This window comes from Felis catus, chromosome C2 (assembly GCF_018350175.1).
Source record: "Felis catus isolate Fca126 chromosome C2, F.catus_Fca126_mat1.0, whole genome shotgun sequence".
In the NCBI taxonomy this organism is placed as follows: domain Eukaryota; kingdom Metazoa; phylum Chordata; class Mammalia; order Carnivora; family Felidae; genus Felis; species Felis catus.
This window is the reverse complement of record NC_058376.1, coordinates 59647026-59666113: the sequence shown is the minus strand read 5'-3', so window position 1 is coordinate 59666113 and position 19088 is coordinate 59647026. Positions and strand designations below refer to the sequence as shown.

Here is a 19088-nt window from a genome sequence, read left to right as displayed (position 1 = left end):
CAAGTGGCAGTAAAGTGTCTTCAGGAAAAAAAAAAGTCTTTCAGTTTCACCAAAAATTCTATATGTGCCAGAAGTAGGAGGATCCTGGTATGGCAAATCATATCCATAAATAAATGTTCATAGCTCATAACTATACCTTTCTGTTTAAATAGACATTTTGAACATTTTCTTAGTGACCATTTAGATTGTTTCTCTTTTTTTTAATATGAAATTTATTATCAAATTGATTTCCATGTAACACCCAGTGCTCATCCCAACAGGTGCCCTCCTCAATACCCATCACCCACTTTCCCCTCCCTCCCACCCCCCATCAACCGTCAGTTTATTCTCAGTTTTTAAGAGTCTCTCATGGTTTGCTTCCTTCCCTCTCTGTAACTTTTTTCCCCTTCCCCTCCCCCATGGTCTTCTGTTAAGTTTCTCAGGATCCACATAGGAGTGAAAACATATGGTATCTGTCTTTCTCTATGACTTATTTCACTTAGCATAACACTCTGCAGTTCCATCCACGTTGCTACAAGAGGCCATATTTCATTCTTTCTCATTGCCACATAGTATTCCATCGTATATATAAATCACAACTTCTTTATCCATACATCAGTTGATGGACATTTAGGCTCTTCCCATAATTTGGCTATTGTCCAGAGTGCTGCTATAAACGTTGGGGTACAAGTGCCCCTATGCATCAGCACTCCGGTATCCCTTGGGTAAATTCCTAACAGTGCTATTGCTGGGTCATAGGGTAGATCTATTTTTAATTTTTTGAGGAACCTCCACACTGTTTTCCTGAGTGGCTGCACCAGTTTGCATTCCCACCAACAGTGCAAGAGGGTTCCCATTTCTCCACATCCTCTCCAGCATCTATAGTCTCCTGATTTGTTCATTTTGGCCACTCTGACTGGCGTGAGATGATACCTGAGTGTGGTTTTGATTTGTATTTCCCTGATGAGGAGCGATGTTGACCATCTTTTCATGTGCCTGTTGGCCATCCGGATGTCTTCTTTAGAGAAGTGCCTATTCATGTTTTCTGCCCATTTCTTCACTGGGTTATTTGTTTTTTGGGCGTGGAGTTTGGTGAGCTCTTTATAGATTTTGGATACTAGCCCTTTGTCCTATATGTCATTTGCAAATATCTTTTCCCATCCTGTCAGTTGCCTTTTAGTTTTGTTGACTGTTTCCTTTGCAGTGCAGAAGCTTTTTATCTTCATGAGGTCCCAATAGTTCATTTTTGCTTTTAATTCCCTTGCCTTTGGATATGTGTCAAGTAAGAATTTCTGCGGTTGAGGTCAGAGAGGTTTTTCCTACTTTTTCTTTTAGGGTTTTGATAGTTTCCTGTCTCACATTCATGTCCTTCATCCATTTTGAGTTTATTTTTGTGAATGGTGTAAGAAAGTGGTCTAGTTTCATTGTTTGGATGTTGCTGTCCATTTCTCCCAGCACCCTTTGTTAAAGAGACTGTCTTTTTTCCATTGAATATTCTTTCCTGCTTTGTCAAAGATTAGTTGGCCATACTTTTGTGGGTTCAATTCTGGAGTCTATTCTATTCCTTTGGTCTATGTGTCTGTTTTTGTGCCAATACCATGCTGTCTTGATGATTAGAGCTTTGTAGTAGAGACTAAAGTCTGGGATTGTGATGCTTCCCACATTGGTCTTCTTCTTCAATATTACTTTGGCTATTCAGGGTCTTTTGTGGTTCCACACAAATTTTAGGATTGCTTGTTCTAGCTTTGAGAAGAATGCTGGTGCAATTTTGATTGGGATTGCATTGAATGTGTAGATTGCTTTGGGTAGTATTGACATTTTAACAATATTCTTCTAATCCATGAGCACGGAATGTTTTTCCATTTCTTTGTATCTTCAATTTCCTTCATAAGCTTTCAATAGTTTTCAGTATACAGATCTTTTACATCTTTGGTTAGGTTTATTCCTAGATATTTTATGCTTCTTGGTGCAATTGTGAATGGGATCAGTTTCTTTATTTGTTTTTCTATTGCTTCATTACTAGTGTATAAGAATGCAACTGATTTCTGTACATTATTTTTGTATCCTGTGACTTTTCTGAATTCATACAACAGTTCTAGCAGACTTTTGGTGGAGTCTATCAGGTTTTGCATGTATAATATCATGTCATCTGCAAAAAGTGAAAGCTCGACTTCATCTTTGCCAGTTTTGATACCTTTGATTTCCTTTTGTTGTCTGATTGCTGATGGTAGAACTTTCAACACTATGTTAAACAACAGCTGTGAGAGTGGACATCCCTGTCGTGTTCCTGATCTCAGGGAAAAAGCTCTCAGTTGTTCCCTATTGAGGATGATGTTAGCTGTGGGATTTTCATAAATGGCTTTTATGATCTTTAAGTATGTTCCTTCTATCATGACTTTCTCGAGGGTTTTTATTAAGAAAGGATGCTGAATTTTGTGAAATGCATTTTCTGCATTGATTGACAGGATCATATGGTCCTTATCTTTTCTTTTATTAATGTGATGTATCACATTGATTTGCGAATGTTGAACCAGCCCTGCATCCCAGGATTGAATCCCACTTGATCATGGTGAATAATTCTTTTTATATGCTGTTGAATTTTATTTGATAGTATCTTGTTGATAATTTTTGCATCCATATTCATCAGGGATATTGGCCTGCAGTTCTCTTTTTTTGCTGGGTCTCTGTCTGGTTTGGAAATCAAAGTAATACTGGCTTCATAGAGTGAGTCTGAAAGTTTTCCTTCCCTTTCTATTTTTTTGGAACATCTTGAGAAGGATAGGTATTATCTCTGCTTTAAATGTCTGCTAGAATTCCCTAGGGAAGCCATCTGGTCCTGGACTCTTATTTGTTCGGAGATTTTTGATAACTGATTCAATTTCTTCGCTGGTTATGGGTGTGTTCATATTTTCTATTTCTTCCTGTTTGAGTTTTGGAAGTGTGTGGGTGCTTAGGAATTTGTCCATTTCTTCCCGGGTGTCCAGTTTGTTGGCATATAATTTTTCATAGTATTCCCTGATAATTGCTTGTATCTCTGAGGGATTGGTTGTAATCATTCCATTTTCATTCATGATTTTATCTATTTGGGTCCTCTCTCTTTTCTTTTTGAGAAGCCTGGCTAGAGGTTTATCAATTTTGTTTATTTTTTCAAAAACCAACTTTTGGTTTCATTGATCTGCTCTACAGTTGTTTTAGATTCTGTATTCTTTATTTCTGCTCTGATCTTTATTATTGCTCTTCTTCTGCTGGGTTTAGGCTTTCTTTGCTGTTCTGCTTCTCTTTCCTTTAGGTGTGCTGTTAGATTCTGTATTTGGGATTTTTCTTGTTTCTTGACATAGGCCTGGATTGCAATGTATTTTCCTCTCAGGACTGCCTTTGCTGCATCCCAAAGCGTTTGGATTGTTGTATTCTCATTTTCATTTGTTTCCATATATTTTTAAATTTCTTCTCTAATTGTCTGGTTGACCCATTCATTCTTTAGTAGGGTGTTTTTTAACCCCCATGCTTTTGGAGGTTTTCCAGACTTTTTTCTGTGGTTGATTTCAAATTTCATAGTGTTGTGGTTTGAAAGTATGCATGGTATGATCTCAATTCTTGTATGCTTATGAAGGGGTGTTTTGTGACCCAGTATGTGATCTATCTTGGAGAATGTTCCACATGCACTCGAGAAGAAAGTATATTCTGTTGCTTTGGGATGCAGAGTTCTCAACATATCTGTCAAGTCCATCTGATCCAGTGTATCATTCAGGGCCCTTGTTTCTTTATTGATTCTGTGTCTAGATGATCTCTCCATTGTTGTAAGTGGGTTATTAAAGTCCCCTGCAATTACCACATTCTTATCAATAAGGTTGTTTATGTTTGTGAGTAATTGTTTTATATATTTGGGAGTTCCATATTCAGCACATAGACATTTATAATTGTTAGGTGTTCCTGATGGATAGACCCTGTAATTATTATCTAATGCCCTTCTTCATCTCTTGTTACAGCCTTTAATTTAAAGTCTAGTTTGTCTGATATAAGTATGGCTACTCCACCTTTCTTTTGACTTCCAGTAGCATGATAGATAGTTCTCCATCCCCTCACTCTCAATCTGAAGGTGTCCTCAGGTCTAAAATGAGTCTCTTGTAGACAGTAAATAGATGGGTCTTTTTTTTTTTAATCCATTCTGATACCCTATGTCTTTTGGTTGGAGCATTTAGTCCATTTACATTCAGTGTTATTACAGAAAGATATGGGGTTAGAGTCATTGTGATGTTTGAAGATTTCATGCTTGTAGTGATGTCTCTGGTACTTTGTGATCCTTGCAACATTTCACTCACAGAATCCCCCTTAGGATCTCTTATAGGGCTGGTTTAGTGGTGATGAATTCCTTCAGTTTTTGTTTGTTTGGGAAGACCTTTATCTCTCCTTCTATTCTGAATTAAAGACTTGCTGGATAAAGGATTCCCGGTTGCATATTTTTTTCTGTTCATCACATTGAAGATTTCCTGCTACTGTTTTCTGGCCTGCCAAATTTCAGTAGATAGGTCTGCTACTAACCTTATGTGTCTACCCTTGTATGTTAGGGCCTGTTTATCCCTAGCTGCCTTCAGAATTCTCTCTTTATCCTTGTATTTTGCCAGTTTCACTATGATATATAGTGCAGAAGACCGATTCAAGTTACGTCTGAAGAAAGTTCTCTGTGCCTCTTGGATTTCAATGCCTGTTTCCTTCCCAAGATCAGGAAAGTTTTCAGCTATGATTTGTTCAAGTACACCTTCAGCCCCTTTCTCTCTCTCTTCTTCTGGAATTCGTATGATACGGATATCGTTCCGTTTGATTGGATCACTTTCTCTAAGTCTCCCTTCATACTCCTGGATTTTTTTTATCTCTCTTTTTCTCAGCTTCCTCTTCTTCCATAATTTTATCTTCTAATTCACCTATTCTCTCCTCTCCCTCTTCATTCTGTGCTATGGCCACCTCCATTTTATTTTGCACCTCATATACAGCATTTTTTAGCATTTATAGCATTATAGCATTTATTATTGCACCTCATGACTATTTTTTATTCCCTAGATCTCTGTAGTAATAGATTCTCTGCTGTCCTCTATGCTTTAAGTGCAGCGATTAATTTTATGACTATTATTCTAAATTCTTGTTCTGTTATATTGTTTAAATCAGTTTTGATTAATTCGTTAGCTGTCGCTACTTCCTGGACTTTCTTTTGAGGAGAATTCTTCCATTTCATCATTTTGGCTAGTCCCTGTGGTAGCTCTAAATCGCAGGACACCTCCCCTGTGCTGTCCGGAGAAACTTGTGTTGGTGCTTTGGGCCACAGTCAGACTGGTGTGTACCTTCTCTTCCCCTCTCCCAGGGGCAGGACTCACTGTGAAGTGGTGTGGCCCCTGTCTGGGCTGCTTGCACACTGCCAGGCTTGTGGTGTTGCTTCGATGGGATCTAGACAGGGTGTATTAGATGGGGTGGATCCACAAGGTGCACAGGGGTGGGAGGGGCAGTCTTAGCTAGCTTTGCCATCAGTGGTCCCTGCGGGAGGGGCTCTGCAGCACAAGGAAGCAGGCAGGCCCATTGGAGGGATTGATCCTCAGAAGCACAGTGTTGGGTGTTTGTGCAGTGCAAGCAAGTTCGGTGTCGGGAACTGGTTCCCTTTGGAATTTCAGCTGGGGTATGGGAGAGGGAAATGGCACTTGCCAGCGCCTTTGTTCCCCCACTGAGCTCTTTCCTTCTGGGACTCAACAACTCTCTCTCCTGGTATTCTCTCTGAGAGCAGAGCTGTTGACTTTTAACATTCCAGGTGTTAAGTCCCACTGGCTGTCAGAACTCAGACAGTCCAGCCCCTCTGCTTTTGCAAGCCAGATTTCAGGGGCTTGCCTTGCCCTGTGGGCTGCCCCTCCACCACCCCAGCTCCCTCCTGCCAGTCTGTATAGCACGCACTGCTTCTCCGCCCTTCCTACCCTCTTCCTTGGGTCTCTTGTCTACGCTTGGCTCCAGAGAGTCTGTTCTGCTACTCCTCCGGCAATTTTTGGAGTTATTTAGGCCAATGTGGGTGGAATCTAAGTGATCAGCAGGATGCAGTGAGCCCAGCGACCTTCTATACTGCCATCTTTCTCTCTTGTGTCTAGATTGTTTTTCTAGCTGTTCCTTTAAGATAATTCTTGTTTCATCTATCATGTCTGATCCCTCATCATAGAGAAATTTTTTTTTTAGCACAATTGCCAGTCATCCAACCTGAAATTTCATGGTCTAGCTAGAGATGATGGACATGTATCATGTCTTGAACTGAACTGCATTACACTGAAATCCATTTTATTAAAACAGCGTAAATTAATGTAGAGCACGCTATTCTACAAGTCAGAAGATCAGAGTTCTGTTTCCATCTCTGCCACTTAATAGGCACATAAACTTTGCTAGTCATTTAAATCTCCCTAAGTCTCAGTTATATTGTCTGTTAAAAGAGTATTAATACCAATTAACAACAATAAGACATATCTAGTCTGCCTCACAACATTAATGTGATGGTCAAAGTCAACAAATGGTCATTACTATCATGGCTAAGTTAAAAATTACTAACGTTTCAAGCTTTTTTGGAAATAACATATTATATATACCACTTCCCTGTGGCCAGTATTTAGGTATGTGTGGTATTTGTAAAACTAAAAAGAAAATGTTGATATGTAAAAAGGGTTCTTCAAAGAGGCGAGCCTTACAGTCATCAGGTTGGCTTAGATTTGTTCTTTTAAGCTTAATTCTTAGTCCTCCAGGTGCTTCACAGTGGTCCACCATTCACAGAAGTGCTGGATTTTGAGTTTTACTTTAATGCTTGAAAGGTTTGTTCTTAAGAATGTAAAAAAAAATCTCTATTTTGTTATAATGTTCTTGGTTCATAGGTGGTAATTATACAGGTAAGTTTTCTAAGACTGCCTGGAGAAGTGCCTTTTGTTTTTGAAGTATAACATTCAGTGTTATATGAGTTTCAGGTAAACAATATAATGATTCATCAAATTTGTACATTACTCAGTGCTCACCACAATAGGTGTAGTCACCATTTGTTACTAAACAACATTACTACAATCGTACTGACTATATTCCCTATATTGTACTTTTCATTTATGTGACTTATTTATTTTCTAAATAGAGGTTTGTACCTCTTAATCCTTTTATCAATTTCACCCATCTCCCCACCCCACCTCTGGCAACCACCAATTTGTTCTCTGTATTTAAGAGTATGGGTTTTTTTGTTTGTTTGTTTCTCTGTTTGTTTTGTTTCTTATATTCCACATACGAGTGAAATCATATGGTATTTGTCTTTCTCTGACTTATTTCACTTAGCATGATATGCTCTATGGCCATCCATGTTGTCCCAAATGGCAAGATCTTATGCTTTTTATGGATGAATAATATTTCATTGTATGTATATACCACCTATTTATCCATTCATCTGTTGATGGACATTTGGGTTGCTTCCATATCAAGATTGTAAATGATGCTGCAATAAACATAGGGGTGCATAGGTCTTTTCAAATTAGTGTTTTCATTTTCTTCAGATAAATATTCATAAGTGGTATTATTGGGTCATATGCTAATTCTATTGTTAATTTTTTGAGGAGCCTCTATACTGTTTTCCATAGTGGTTGCACCAATTTATGTTTCTACCAACAGTATACAAGGGTTCCTATTTCTCCACATTCTTGCCAACACTTGTTATTTCTTGTCTTTCTGTTACTAGCCATTCTGATAGGCATAAGATGATATTTCATTGTAGTTTTGATTTGTATTTCCCTGATCATTAGTGATGTTGAGAATCTTTTCATGTGTCTGTTGGCCATATGTATGTTTCCTTTAGAAGAATGTCTATTCAGGTTCTCTGCCCTTTTTTTAATTGGATTTTTTTTTCATGTTGTATAAGTTCCTTACATAGTTTGGATGTTAACTCCTTATTGCATATATCATTTACAAATATCTTCTCCCATTCACTGGATTGCCTTTCAGTTTTGTTGCTGGTTTCCTTTGCTGTGCAAAAGCTTTTTATTTTGGTGTAGTTCCAACAGTTTATTTTTGCTCTTGTTTCCCTTACCTTAGGAGATAAATCTAGAAATATGTTTCTATGGCTGATGTCAAAGAAATTATTGCCTATATTTTCTTTATTTTTTTTAAGTTTTTTAAGTTTATTTATTTATTTTTGAGAGAGAGAGAGAGAGAGAGAGAGAGAGAGAGAGAGAGAGAGAGAGAGAATAAACAGGGGATGGGCAGAGAGAGGGGGAGAGAGAATCCCAAGCAGGCTCCATGCTGTCAGCACTGAGCCCCATGTGGGGCTCAAACTCATGAACTGTTAGATCATGATCTGAGCCAAAACTAAGAGTTGGACACTTAACCAACTGAGCCACCCAGACACTCCTGCCTATGTTTTCTTTTAGAAATTTTATGGTTTAAGGTCTCACATTTAGGTCTCTAATCCATTTTGAGTTCATTTTTATCTATGGTATAAGAAAGTGGTCTAGTTTCATTCTTTTGCATGTAGCTGTCCAATTTTCCAGCATCATTTGTTGAAGAGACTACCTTTTTCCCCATTGTATATTCCTGCATCATTTATCATAGATTGACTCTATAAGTGTGGGTTTATTTCTGGGTTTTCAATTCTGCCCATTGATCTACATGTCCGTTTTTGTGCTAGTACCATACTGTTTTGATTACTACAGCTTTGTAGTATATCATGAAATCTGGGAGTGTGATACCTCTAGTGTTGTTATTTTTTCTTAAGATTGCTTTAGCTATTTGGGGTCTTTTGTGATTCCATACTAATTTTAGAATTATTTGTTGTAGTTCTGTGAAAAATGCTTTTCATATTTTGATAGGGATTGTATTAGATTTGTGGATTGCTTTGGGTAGTGTGGATATTTTTAACAATACTAATTCTTCCAATCCATGATCATGGACTATCTTTCCATTTATTTGTATCTTCTTCAATTTGTGTCACCAATGTTTTATAGTTTTCAGAGTACAAGTATTCACTTCTTTGGTTAAGTTTTGCTAGGTTTTTTATTTTTGTTGGTGCAATTGTAAATGAGATTGTTTTCTTAATTTCTCTTTCTGCTACTTTATTAGGATATGGAAATGCAACAAATTTTTGTATATTAATTTTTTTATTTTGCAACTTTACAAAATTAATTGACCAGTTCTAGTAATTCTTTGATGGTGTCCTTAGGGCTTTTTCTATGTACAGTATCATGTCATCTACAAATAGTGACAATTTTACTTCTTCCTTACCAATATGGATGCACTTTTCTTTCTTTTTCTTGTCTGATTGCTGTGGCTAGGACTTCTAGTATTATGTTGAATAAAAGTGGTGAAAGTGGACATCCTTGTCTTCTTGCTGATCTCAGAAGAAGAGCTTTCAGTTTTTCACCATCGAGTTATGATGTTAGCTGTGGGTTTTTTATATAAGGCCTTTATTATGTTGAGGTATGTTATCTATAAACCTATTTTGTTGGGAGATTTTTTATCAGGAATGGTTGTTGAATTTTGTCAAATGCTTTTTCTGCATCTATTGGCATGATCATATAGTGTGAATTCTTTCTCTGATTAATGTGATAAAAGACATTGATTTCCAAATATTGAACCACCCTTGCACCCCAAGAATAAATTCTACTTAATTATGGTGAATAATTTTTTCAATGTATTGTTGAATTTGGTTTGCTAATATCTTATTGATTTCTGTGTCTATGTTCATCAGAGATATTGGCCTGTGGCAGTAGTAGTAGTTTTTGTTGTTATTATTGTGATTTTTGTCTGGTTTTAATGTCAGGGTAATGCTGGCTTTATAAGCTGTACCTAGAAGCTTTCCTTCCTCATATATTTTGGAAGATTTGGAAAAGAATAGGTATTAACTCTTCTTTCAATATTCGGTAGAATTAACCTACGAATCCATCTGGGCCTGGACTTTTGTTTTTTGATGACTCATTCAATTTCTTTGCTAATAATTAGTCTTCATATTTTCTATTTTTCAGTTTTAGAAAGTTATATGCTTCTAGGAATGTATTAATTTCTTCTAGGTTGTCTAATTTCTTGGCGTATAATTTTCCATAATATTCTCTTATAACTCTTATATTTCTGTAGGTCAGTTGTTATTTCTCCTCCTTCATTTCTGATTTTATTTATTGAGTCTTCTCTTTTTTCTTGATTAGTCTAGCTAAATGTTTATCACTTTTGTTTATCTTTTCAAAAACCAGGTCCTGGTTTAATAATCTTTTATTGTTGTTTGCTTTGTTTTGTTTGTCTCTATTTCATTTACTTTTACTCTAATCTTTATTATTTCATTCCTTTCACTAGCTTTTGGCTTTGTTCTTTTTCTAACTCCTTTAGGTGTAAGATTAGGTTGTTTATTTGAGCCTTGTCTTGTTTCTTGAGTAAGCCTCTACCACTATAAACTTCCTTCTTAGAAATGCTTTTGCTGCATTCTGAAGATTTTGGACTGCTTTTTTTCATTTTCATGAGTCCCCATGTATTTTTTTTTTTACTGTTTCTTTGATTTCTCAGTTGATCCATTCATTATTGAGTACATGTTATTTAACCTCCATATATTTATGTTCTTTCTAATATTTTCTTGTAATTTATTTCCAGTTTCATACCACTTTGGTCAAAAAAGATGCATGATATGATTTCCATCTTTTTAAATTTATTGAGATTTTTTTTTGTGGCATAACATGTGATATATCCTGGAGAATATTCCATTTGTACTTGAAAAGAATGTGTATTCCATTTTGAGATGGAATATTTTTTATATATCTGTTAGGTTCATCTGGTCTAATGTATCATTCAAAGCTACTGTTTCCTTATTGATACTCTATCTGGGTCATGTATCCATTGATGTGAGTTGGCTGTTAAAGTTCCTGAATAATACAGAATTACTGTCAATTTGGAGAAGTATATTTTGATTTTTTTAAACCTGTATATTTATGCAAAGTAACTCTTAATAGCCTTTGGACCATCTTGTTACCTAATTGTATACAGGATTAGGGTGGCATGTGCCTATAGGCTCTTGTAAGAACATTTTGAAAACAAAGAGTGGGGAAACAGCTTGTAATGAGGGAGCAATGGCTCCTGTGGCTTGAGGTAGGGGCCACAACTTGGCTTAGATAAGTGGATCAGGAACAAAGGAAGTATCCTGGAATCTCTTGGTGTGCTATGATATTGCAATTCTTGTGCCTGCACAAGAAATAACAGTAATAATGTGGCCAAAATACAGAAGAAATATAGGCTAAACTGTAGTTTAGCTGTAAGTAGGCAACCGTAAATGTGTCTCAGCCAATGGAATTTGAGTTTCCGTCTGGGAAGGGCAGTTATGTGTGTGTGTTCCTGACCAGAGAATGAGCTTTTACTGTCTAGGTTTTGGCTGAGTACAAGCCTTCAGGAAGAACTTCCCCTGGGTGGTGGGAAGAGAACAGCAGAACTTAGCCCTACAGGCCAGCCAAGGGATACCAGAGGTCACATCCATACTGTCTTCCTCTTTTGGAGAAGCTAAATTGGAAACAGCCTAAAAGTTAGACAAAAGAGTAACTTAGTAGAGAATAGGAATAATCCTGTATATAATTAGATAACAATTTTTATTTTGGCTTTTTGCTAGGGATACCTGTCAAGGGACAGAAATCATATTTCAAACTGGGTTGTCATTTTATTTCCTTCTGTTCTTTTTATTAGGCCCATTCAAAGAAAATGCACATGAACAAATGCATCCTCTCTCTTCGAGATCTTAAAGTGGCTGTTATTGAGGAAATACAGTGCCTGGTGCAAGAACTGAAGAGCATTCAGTCAACTCTTCACATATCCAAGCACATCCCTATTCCTGAAATCCCTCAGATACACCCAGAAGAAGTTCCAGAAAAGAGATTTCACTATGATGAGGAAATTCTCCTAAATTTTAAGCAAGAGCATATGACGATTCAGGATGAAAAGCCCTCTGAAATGGAACAGAGACGGTCTACAGGCGCAGGTGGAGGATTTCTCAAACTCTCTTCTGGAAAGGATGGTGATTTGACAACAAGAGATTCATTGTCTAGATCATCAAAGGCATTAGCACTAATTGTAGATACTCCAAAGTTAATGGAATTTGAAAAAGCAGATCCAATTGATCTAGAGCTGGAGATTATGAAGAGAGATGAGATTAAGCATGTGTACATGCAAGAGTATTTGACCAACAGGGTAAGGGGTGAAACTGTGCCTTTTTAAAGCTGAAAGAGGGGAGAAGGGAAGAACTAGATCTATTATTTGTGTGCGTGTGTGTGTGTGTGTGTGTGTGTATACACACTCTCTATAATAATCTTTCTCACTGACCAGCCCACTGAAGGCTTGGCTTCCTCCCCATCTCTGGCCTTCTGGAAACCATTGCCCTCTGCCCAAGAACATTGGAGCTTTTAAACCTTTTGCTTTCTGCAAAGCTAAGAATTAAAAGCAAATCCATGTTAATCAGCATCTAACTCAAGTCTTGGTAAAGGGCAAGTGATGGGGCAGCTTTCAGATGATGGATGGAACACAATTTAAAAACTTTCCAGAGAAAATGGGACTCCCTCTGGTTTTTACAACCTTCTCTTTCTCTAATGTGTGATTTGCCTCATTAGTGGGAGTGTTCATGGTGATGACTGGCTTCAAAATTGTTCTGGAGCTGGAATGGCACCTATCTTTTTTTCTAGGAAACCAGATCAGGTTGCGGCCAGTTGTATAGGAGGTGCTCTAAATCTGGGAGGAAAAGGACCTTTCCCAGATAGACAGCTCTCTGCTGCCAGCAGCGTAGAATTTTGTTCCTAAATGTCTGTCCAGCTCCACCCTGTGAAGGCACCCCTGAAAGTTTCCCAAACGTATTCTTCACCCAATATCTGTACTTCATCCAGCCTTACTCTTCCTCCCTCTCCCTGCTTCTGTTCCCCACCCCATTCTCAGTTTTATATTTGCTTTTTCCTTTGTTATCTCTTTCTACTTGCATTGCTTTCCTTTCAAATGTGAGTCATCATTCAAAACTCATCACAGTTCCAAATCTTCTCCAGAACCTTCTGTCCACATTACATACTCATCTTTTTTCTAAGCTCCAAGTGAACCTATAAGTAGCACCTCAGGTTTTGCACTTATTTTTCTTGCTGTTTTATGTGTATTCTTTGTTTTATTGAAGTATAATGAACACACAATATTATATTAGTTTCAGGGGTACAATATAATGATTCAATAATTCTGTACATCACTCAGTGCTCAACTCAAATGTGTTATTTTTGTCTTGCAAATTAGATTTCACAGCTCTTGAGAGAAAGGCCACATATAATCATCTTTTGATTTGCCTACAGTGTCTAGGAAATGCCAGACCTATGGTAGATATTCAATAAAGAGTTTGATTGATTTCATTGTAGCTAATGTATTAATGGCATTAACATATGCATTGGACATTCTTTGCGCAGGAATAGTGGTAGTTAGGTAGTAGGGATGTAGCAGTACTCTAGCCAGACATATTCTCTATCCTAATTAAGCTTATAGACTATCAGATAAGTGACAGCAAAACAAGTGTGAACCTCACAAACTTAAACACCTATGTGTTTAAGTGGTACAGTTCCAGAATGGTGTTACACTAAAATAAATACAGTCCTGCCTTGAAATAAATATCAAGATAATTCAAATTTGTTGAACAAACATTAAAGAGGAGCCCACTTAGTCTACAACCATAGATAATTAAAAGGTTTCTTCTTTTTTTTTTAAAGTTTATTCATTTATTCTTTCTGAGAGAGAGCACAAGTGGGGAAGGGGCACAGAGAGAGGGAGACACAGAATCTGAAGCAGGGTCCAGGCTCTGAGCTGTCAGCACAGAGCCTGACGCGGGGCGCAAACTCATGAACTGGGAGATCATGACATGAGCCGAAGTCAGACACCCAACTGACTGAGCCACCCAGGTACTCCTCTTTTTTTTTTTTTAAGCTCTCAAATTCTCTAGCAGTAGTTTCACTGTTCCCAAACTACAGATCTCTTAATGTTTTTCAGCCATATGCTGGGCCCTCACTCATTACACGTTTTTGACTGTTGAGGATCCCCATGATTCACAGACTGATGAAAAACATGGAATGGTTTGTCTTCTACCTATGGTACTAGTTTCCTCAGGAGAACCAGACCTTGGGACTCTCTCTTGATGTCTTCCCTCCTTCGGGATGGGGTGAGGAGGAAACTGTGCCAAGATCAGCAAAACCAAGCATTTAAAGTCATTGGGATGGCCGTGGGATAAGGTTTAGACCAGGGCTTGGGGAGTACTTTGTTCTCAGCCCAACTCTATAAAATTAAATCACCTTTAAAATGTTTGAAAATTTTCAGAATAAGAAGTTGAGGGAAATATTTAGTGCTTCCTGTATGAGAGGCACTGTAGAGATACCGTCAGGTAGAGTGGAGGCAGATATAAACACTATGCACAAGGAGCTCATAGTCTCCGATTTAAACCATACAGTACAGCAAGAAGGGCATTCACAATGGCTTAATCAATGGTAAAGAAACAGGTGGAAGGACTATAGTTACAGAATCCCTACCACTTAAGTTGATTTGTAAGACTTACACATACATGCCACATGAGCCCATATAATTATTTCTCCATAATAAGGGTATAATGAGAAAATGCTTTTACCTAAACAAACTGGTATTTTTAGGTAGTTTTACAAATACAGTTACCTGGTCTTAACTTTTCATATACCCTCAAATCTTTTTCCACCTCAGATCAAAGAACTGATTGTCACCTTTGATGCAGAGCTTCGTCTTCTGAGGCATCAGAAACTGAAACTAGATATTCAGATGAAATTATCTGACCTTCACCATGTCACATTATTTCAAGAAATGCTTCTCCTCAAGAATTTTGAAAAACAGGAGAACATACTTCAAGAGCGTGTTAATTCATTAGACAAAGAAGAACAGGATATGCAAGTATGAACAGACAGGAGAGTGCTGGCTGGCTGTATCCTCTAGTTACGGAGGGGACTTGATTCTTCTTTTCCTTCTTCATCTTCTCAGCTTAATTCCCTCCATTGTTCTAATCCTCCTCTCTTGTCTTTTCTCCCTCCAAATGTTTGTGAATTGTAACCTTACATTGTAATATACTTTGTTCTCTGAGCCTGGTTTATCAGAAATACTCTATCACTTGTTCCTGTTTTTGTTCATTTAGTGGAAAATAAATGAAACTCTTAAAGAGATGGAAGAGAAAAAGAATGAAATCACCAAGCTCCAGGACCAAGAAAAAGCACTCTATGCTGGTTTCCAAGCAGCTCTTGGAGAAAACAATAAATTTACTAATTTCCTCATGAAAGTCCTGAAGAAGAGGATTAAGCGGGTGAAGAAAAAGGAGGTTGAAGGAGATGCCGGTTTGAATTTCTTTCTAACATATGATCTTATCTTTTTTCTCGTTAGCATGAAACGGAGAAGTAGCTGAGGACGTATTTCTCACCTTTTATTCACTACAACATAGAGGTGTTCTGAGGTTGAAGAAGAGATTATAAACCTGTAGGTCTCTAACCATCTGGAGTTAACTTGTGTGTGTGTGTATCTGGTCCAAGGCAGCTTTAGGGTAGTTTCATTTAATAAGCACATCTTCTCATTTCCCAATTGATTGTCATCTTTGATAAAATATCTCTTTATGTCTTTTGCCCATGTTTGAATAGGATTTTTGCTTTTGTATTCTTGAAGTTTAGGAGTTCTTTGTTATGGTCTGGATACTAGTCCTGTGTCAGATGCTTTGCAGATATTTTTTTCCAGTCTGCAGCTTGTTCTTTTCATTCCATCAACAGGGTCTTTGACAGAACAAAAGTTTTATTTTTTGTTGAGGTCCAATTTATCATTTTTTCTTTTTTTTTGGATCTTGTTTTGGTGTCAAAGTCTAGGAATTCATGGCCTAGCCCTGGGTCCCAAGGATTCTCTCCTATCTATTTCTAAAATTTTTATAGTTTTACATTAAAGTCTGTGATCCATTTGGGCTTAATTTTTATATAAGGCGTGAGACTTAGGCCAAGGTCTTTTTTTGCCTACTGTGAATGTCCAATTGCTCTAGCACCATTTGTTGGAAAAGCTTTCTCCCATTGAATTGATTTTGATCTTTGTCAGAAATCACTTGGGTGTATTTGTGTGGATCTCTTTCTGCGTGTTTGGCTCTGTTGATCAATTTGTCTCCTCTTCACCAATACTACAGTCTTAATTACAAAGGCCGTTGAGTTCTGAAGTCAGGTAGACTAATTCCTTCCATTTTATTCATCTTCTTCAGTATTATTTTAGCTATTCTATTTCCTGTAACTTCCCGTATGTTAGAATATTTCTTTATATCTACAAAAAATCTTGGTGGAATTTTGACAGCAATTGTATTAAACCTTTATATCAGTTTGGAGAGAACCTGCATCCTTACTACATTGAATCATCCAGTGAATGAGCACAGTGTGTATTTAGAGCTTTGATTTCTCTCATCAGCATTGCATCATTTTCAACATAAAACTCATGTTCATGTTCTGTTAGATTTATACCAAGTATTTCCTTTTTTAAAAGTGATTTTAAGTGCTATTTAATTTTTTTAGCAGTAGAAATATTTTATTAAAATCTCATACAAAATCCTAGAAAAGGAAATAAGTGGCATACTAATAATATACATTAGTACAATTTTATAATGCTGTTTTTTATTTATTTATTTATTTATTTATTTATTTATTTATTTATTTTTAACATTTATTTATTTTTGAGACAGAGAGAGACAGAGCATGAACGGGGGAGGGTCAGAGAGAGAGGGAGACACAGAATCTGAAACAGGCTCCAGGCTCTGAGCAGTCAGCACAGAGCCCGTCGTGGGGCTCGAACTCACGGACCGCGAGATCATGACATGAGCTGGTCGGATGCTTAACCGACTGAGCCACCCAGGCGCCCCAATGCTGTTTTATTTTTAATCTTGATGTCACATGTTCACACTGGCATATGAAATACAGTTGCTTTGTAGATATTGATCACCTAACTTGTGACATCACTTAGTCTAGGAGTTTTTGATAGATTCCTTGGGATTTTCTATGTAGACAATAATTTCATCTGCAAATATGTTCAGTTTTATTTCTTTCTTTCTGATCTTTATGCCCATTTTCTTTTATTGCCTCATTGCACTTATTAGAACATCCAGTATTATATTGAAATAGAGTGCCAAGAGCTGACATCCTTGCCTTATTCCTAATCTGAGGCGGACAACATTCAATCTTTCACCATTAAGTATGCTACCTGTAGGTATTTCATAGATACTCTATCAAGTTGAGGAAGTTCCCCTCTGTTCCTAGTTTTCATTATGAATGAGTATTGATTTTTTTCAGATGTTTTTCTGTATTGGTTGATGATTATGTGATTTTTTTTCTTTAGCCTGTGAATATGGTGGGTTATATGGGCTGATTACTGATTATTGAATCAGACTTACACCCTTGAAATATCCTCTCCCTATGTTACATAATTCTTTTTATATGTTGTTGAATTCTATTTGCTAATATTTTATTTAAAAATGTTGTGTCTAGGGGCGCCTGGCTAGCTCAGGCAGTTGAGCATGCAACTCTTGCTCTTGGAGTTGTGATGTAAGCCCCACGTTGGGTGTGGAACTTACTTAAAACACACACACACACACACACACACACACACACACACACACACATACACACACACACACACAGCAAAAATACCTAAACCCCCAAAAAACAAAAAGAAATTTTATGTCTATATATTCATGTGGATCATTGGTCTGTAGCTTGCTTTGTTTCTCCTTTTTGTACTGTCTTTGTCTGGTTTTAGTATCAGGATAATATTAGCTTCAAAATATGAATCAGGAGGTCTTCTCTTTGATTTTCTAGAAGATAATGTGTATGGTGTTAATCATGTAAATGTTTGGCAGTGTTCTCCAGAGAAACTATTTGGACCTATAGATTTCTTTAGGGTAGTTTTAAAATTACAGAGTCAATGTTTTTAATAGTTATAGAATTTTTCAAATGTGGTAATTTGTATTTTTGTATGTATGAAAGTGGTCTGTCTCATCCAAGTTGCCAAATTTATGTGTGTAGGGATGTTCGTTGTATTTCTGTTATCTTTTTTAATGTCTGCAAGGTCATTAGTAATGTCTGTAGTAATATCACCTGTTGCATTCTTGATATTGGTAGCTTTTTTTCTTATTTCCCTACTATTTTAGACTTGCTAGAGGTTTCTCAATTTTATTGATCTTTTTGAGAACAAACCAGCTCTTTGCTGAAGTGATTTTTTTTCTATTTTTCTGCTTTTAATTTTATTGATTTCTGCTCTTATCTTTACTATTACTTTCCCTCTGCTTGCTTGGGATTTATTCTGCACTTCTGTTTTTAGGTTTTAAGGTGAATTATTGATTTAAGACTTTTTCTCTTTTCTAATTTAGTGCTATAATTTCCCTCAACACTGCTTTAGCTGTATTCCACAAATTTTGGTAAGTTTTTTTTTTTTCATTTTCATTCATGTTAATGTAGTTTTAAAATTTGCATTGATCTTTCTTCTAGGTCCCATGGATTATATAGAAGTATGTTGTTTGGGTCCAAGTGTTTTGAGATTTTCCTGTTTTCTTTCTGTTTGTGATTCCTAGTTTGATTCTATTGTGGTCAGAGAACACATTATATGCATAATGTGTTTATTTATACTTCTTTTATAGTTGTTGAAATTTGTATAATGGTCTAACATATGGTCTGTCTTGGTGTGGGTACTTGAAAAGAATGTATATTCTGCTGTTTTGGGTTAAGTCTTCTATTACTGTCAATTAGATCCTATTGGTTAATGATGCTGTTAACCAACTTCTGTAGTCTGTAGTCTGATTTTCTGTATAGTTCTAATCAAACGCTGAGAGAGGCGGTGTTGAAGTCTCCAAATATAATCATGGATTTATCTATTTCTCTTTTCATTTCTGTCAGTTTTTGCTTCGCTGTTATTTTTATGTATACACATTTAGGATTGCTATGTCTTCTTGGTAGATGGACACTTTTATCATTATATAAGGTCTTTCTCTCTCTAGAGTAATTTTTTTTTTGCTCTGAAGTCTACTTTATCTCATGTTAATATAGCCACTCTTGCTTGGCTTTGGTTAATATTTG

At 36.8% G+C, this 19088-nt stretch overlaps 1 protein-coding gene across 5 annotated transcripts in view; it reads left to right on the top strand.

The window, feature by feature from the left end:
- Window positions 1-19088, top strand: part of CFAP44 (cilia and flagella associated protein 44) — a 149772-nt gene that overhangs the window by 109838 nt on the left and 20846 nt on the right. For 4 of the 5 annotated variants that reach the window (XM_019839725.3, XM_003991635.5, XM_023260139.2 and 1 more), the window contains 3 exons: window positions 11671-12171; window positions 14704-14907; window positions 15146-15341. In XM_019839725.3, coding sequence (XP_019695284.2) covers window positions 11671-12171; window positions 14704-14907; window positions 15146-15341 — 901 coding nt within the window. The remainder of the gene's footprint in view (window positions 1-11670; window positions 12172-14703; window positions 14908-15145; window positions 15342-19088) is intronic. The other variant, XR_006585066.1, reaches the window with a different exon arrangement.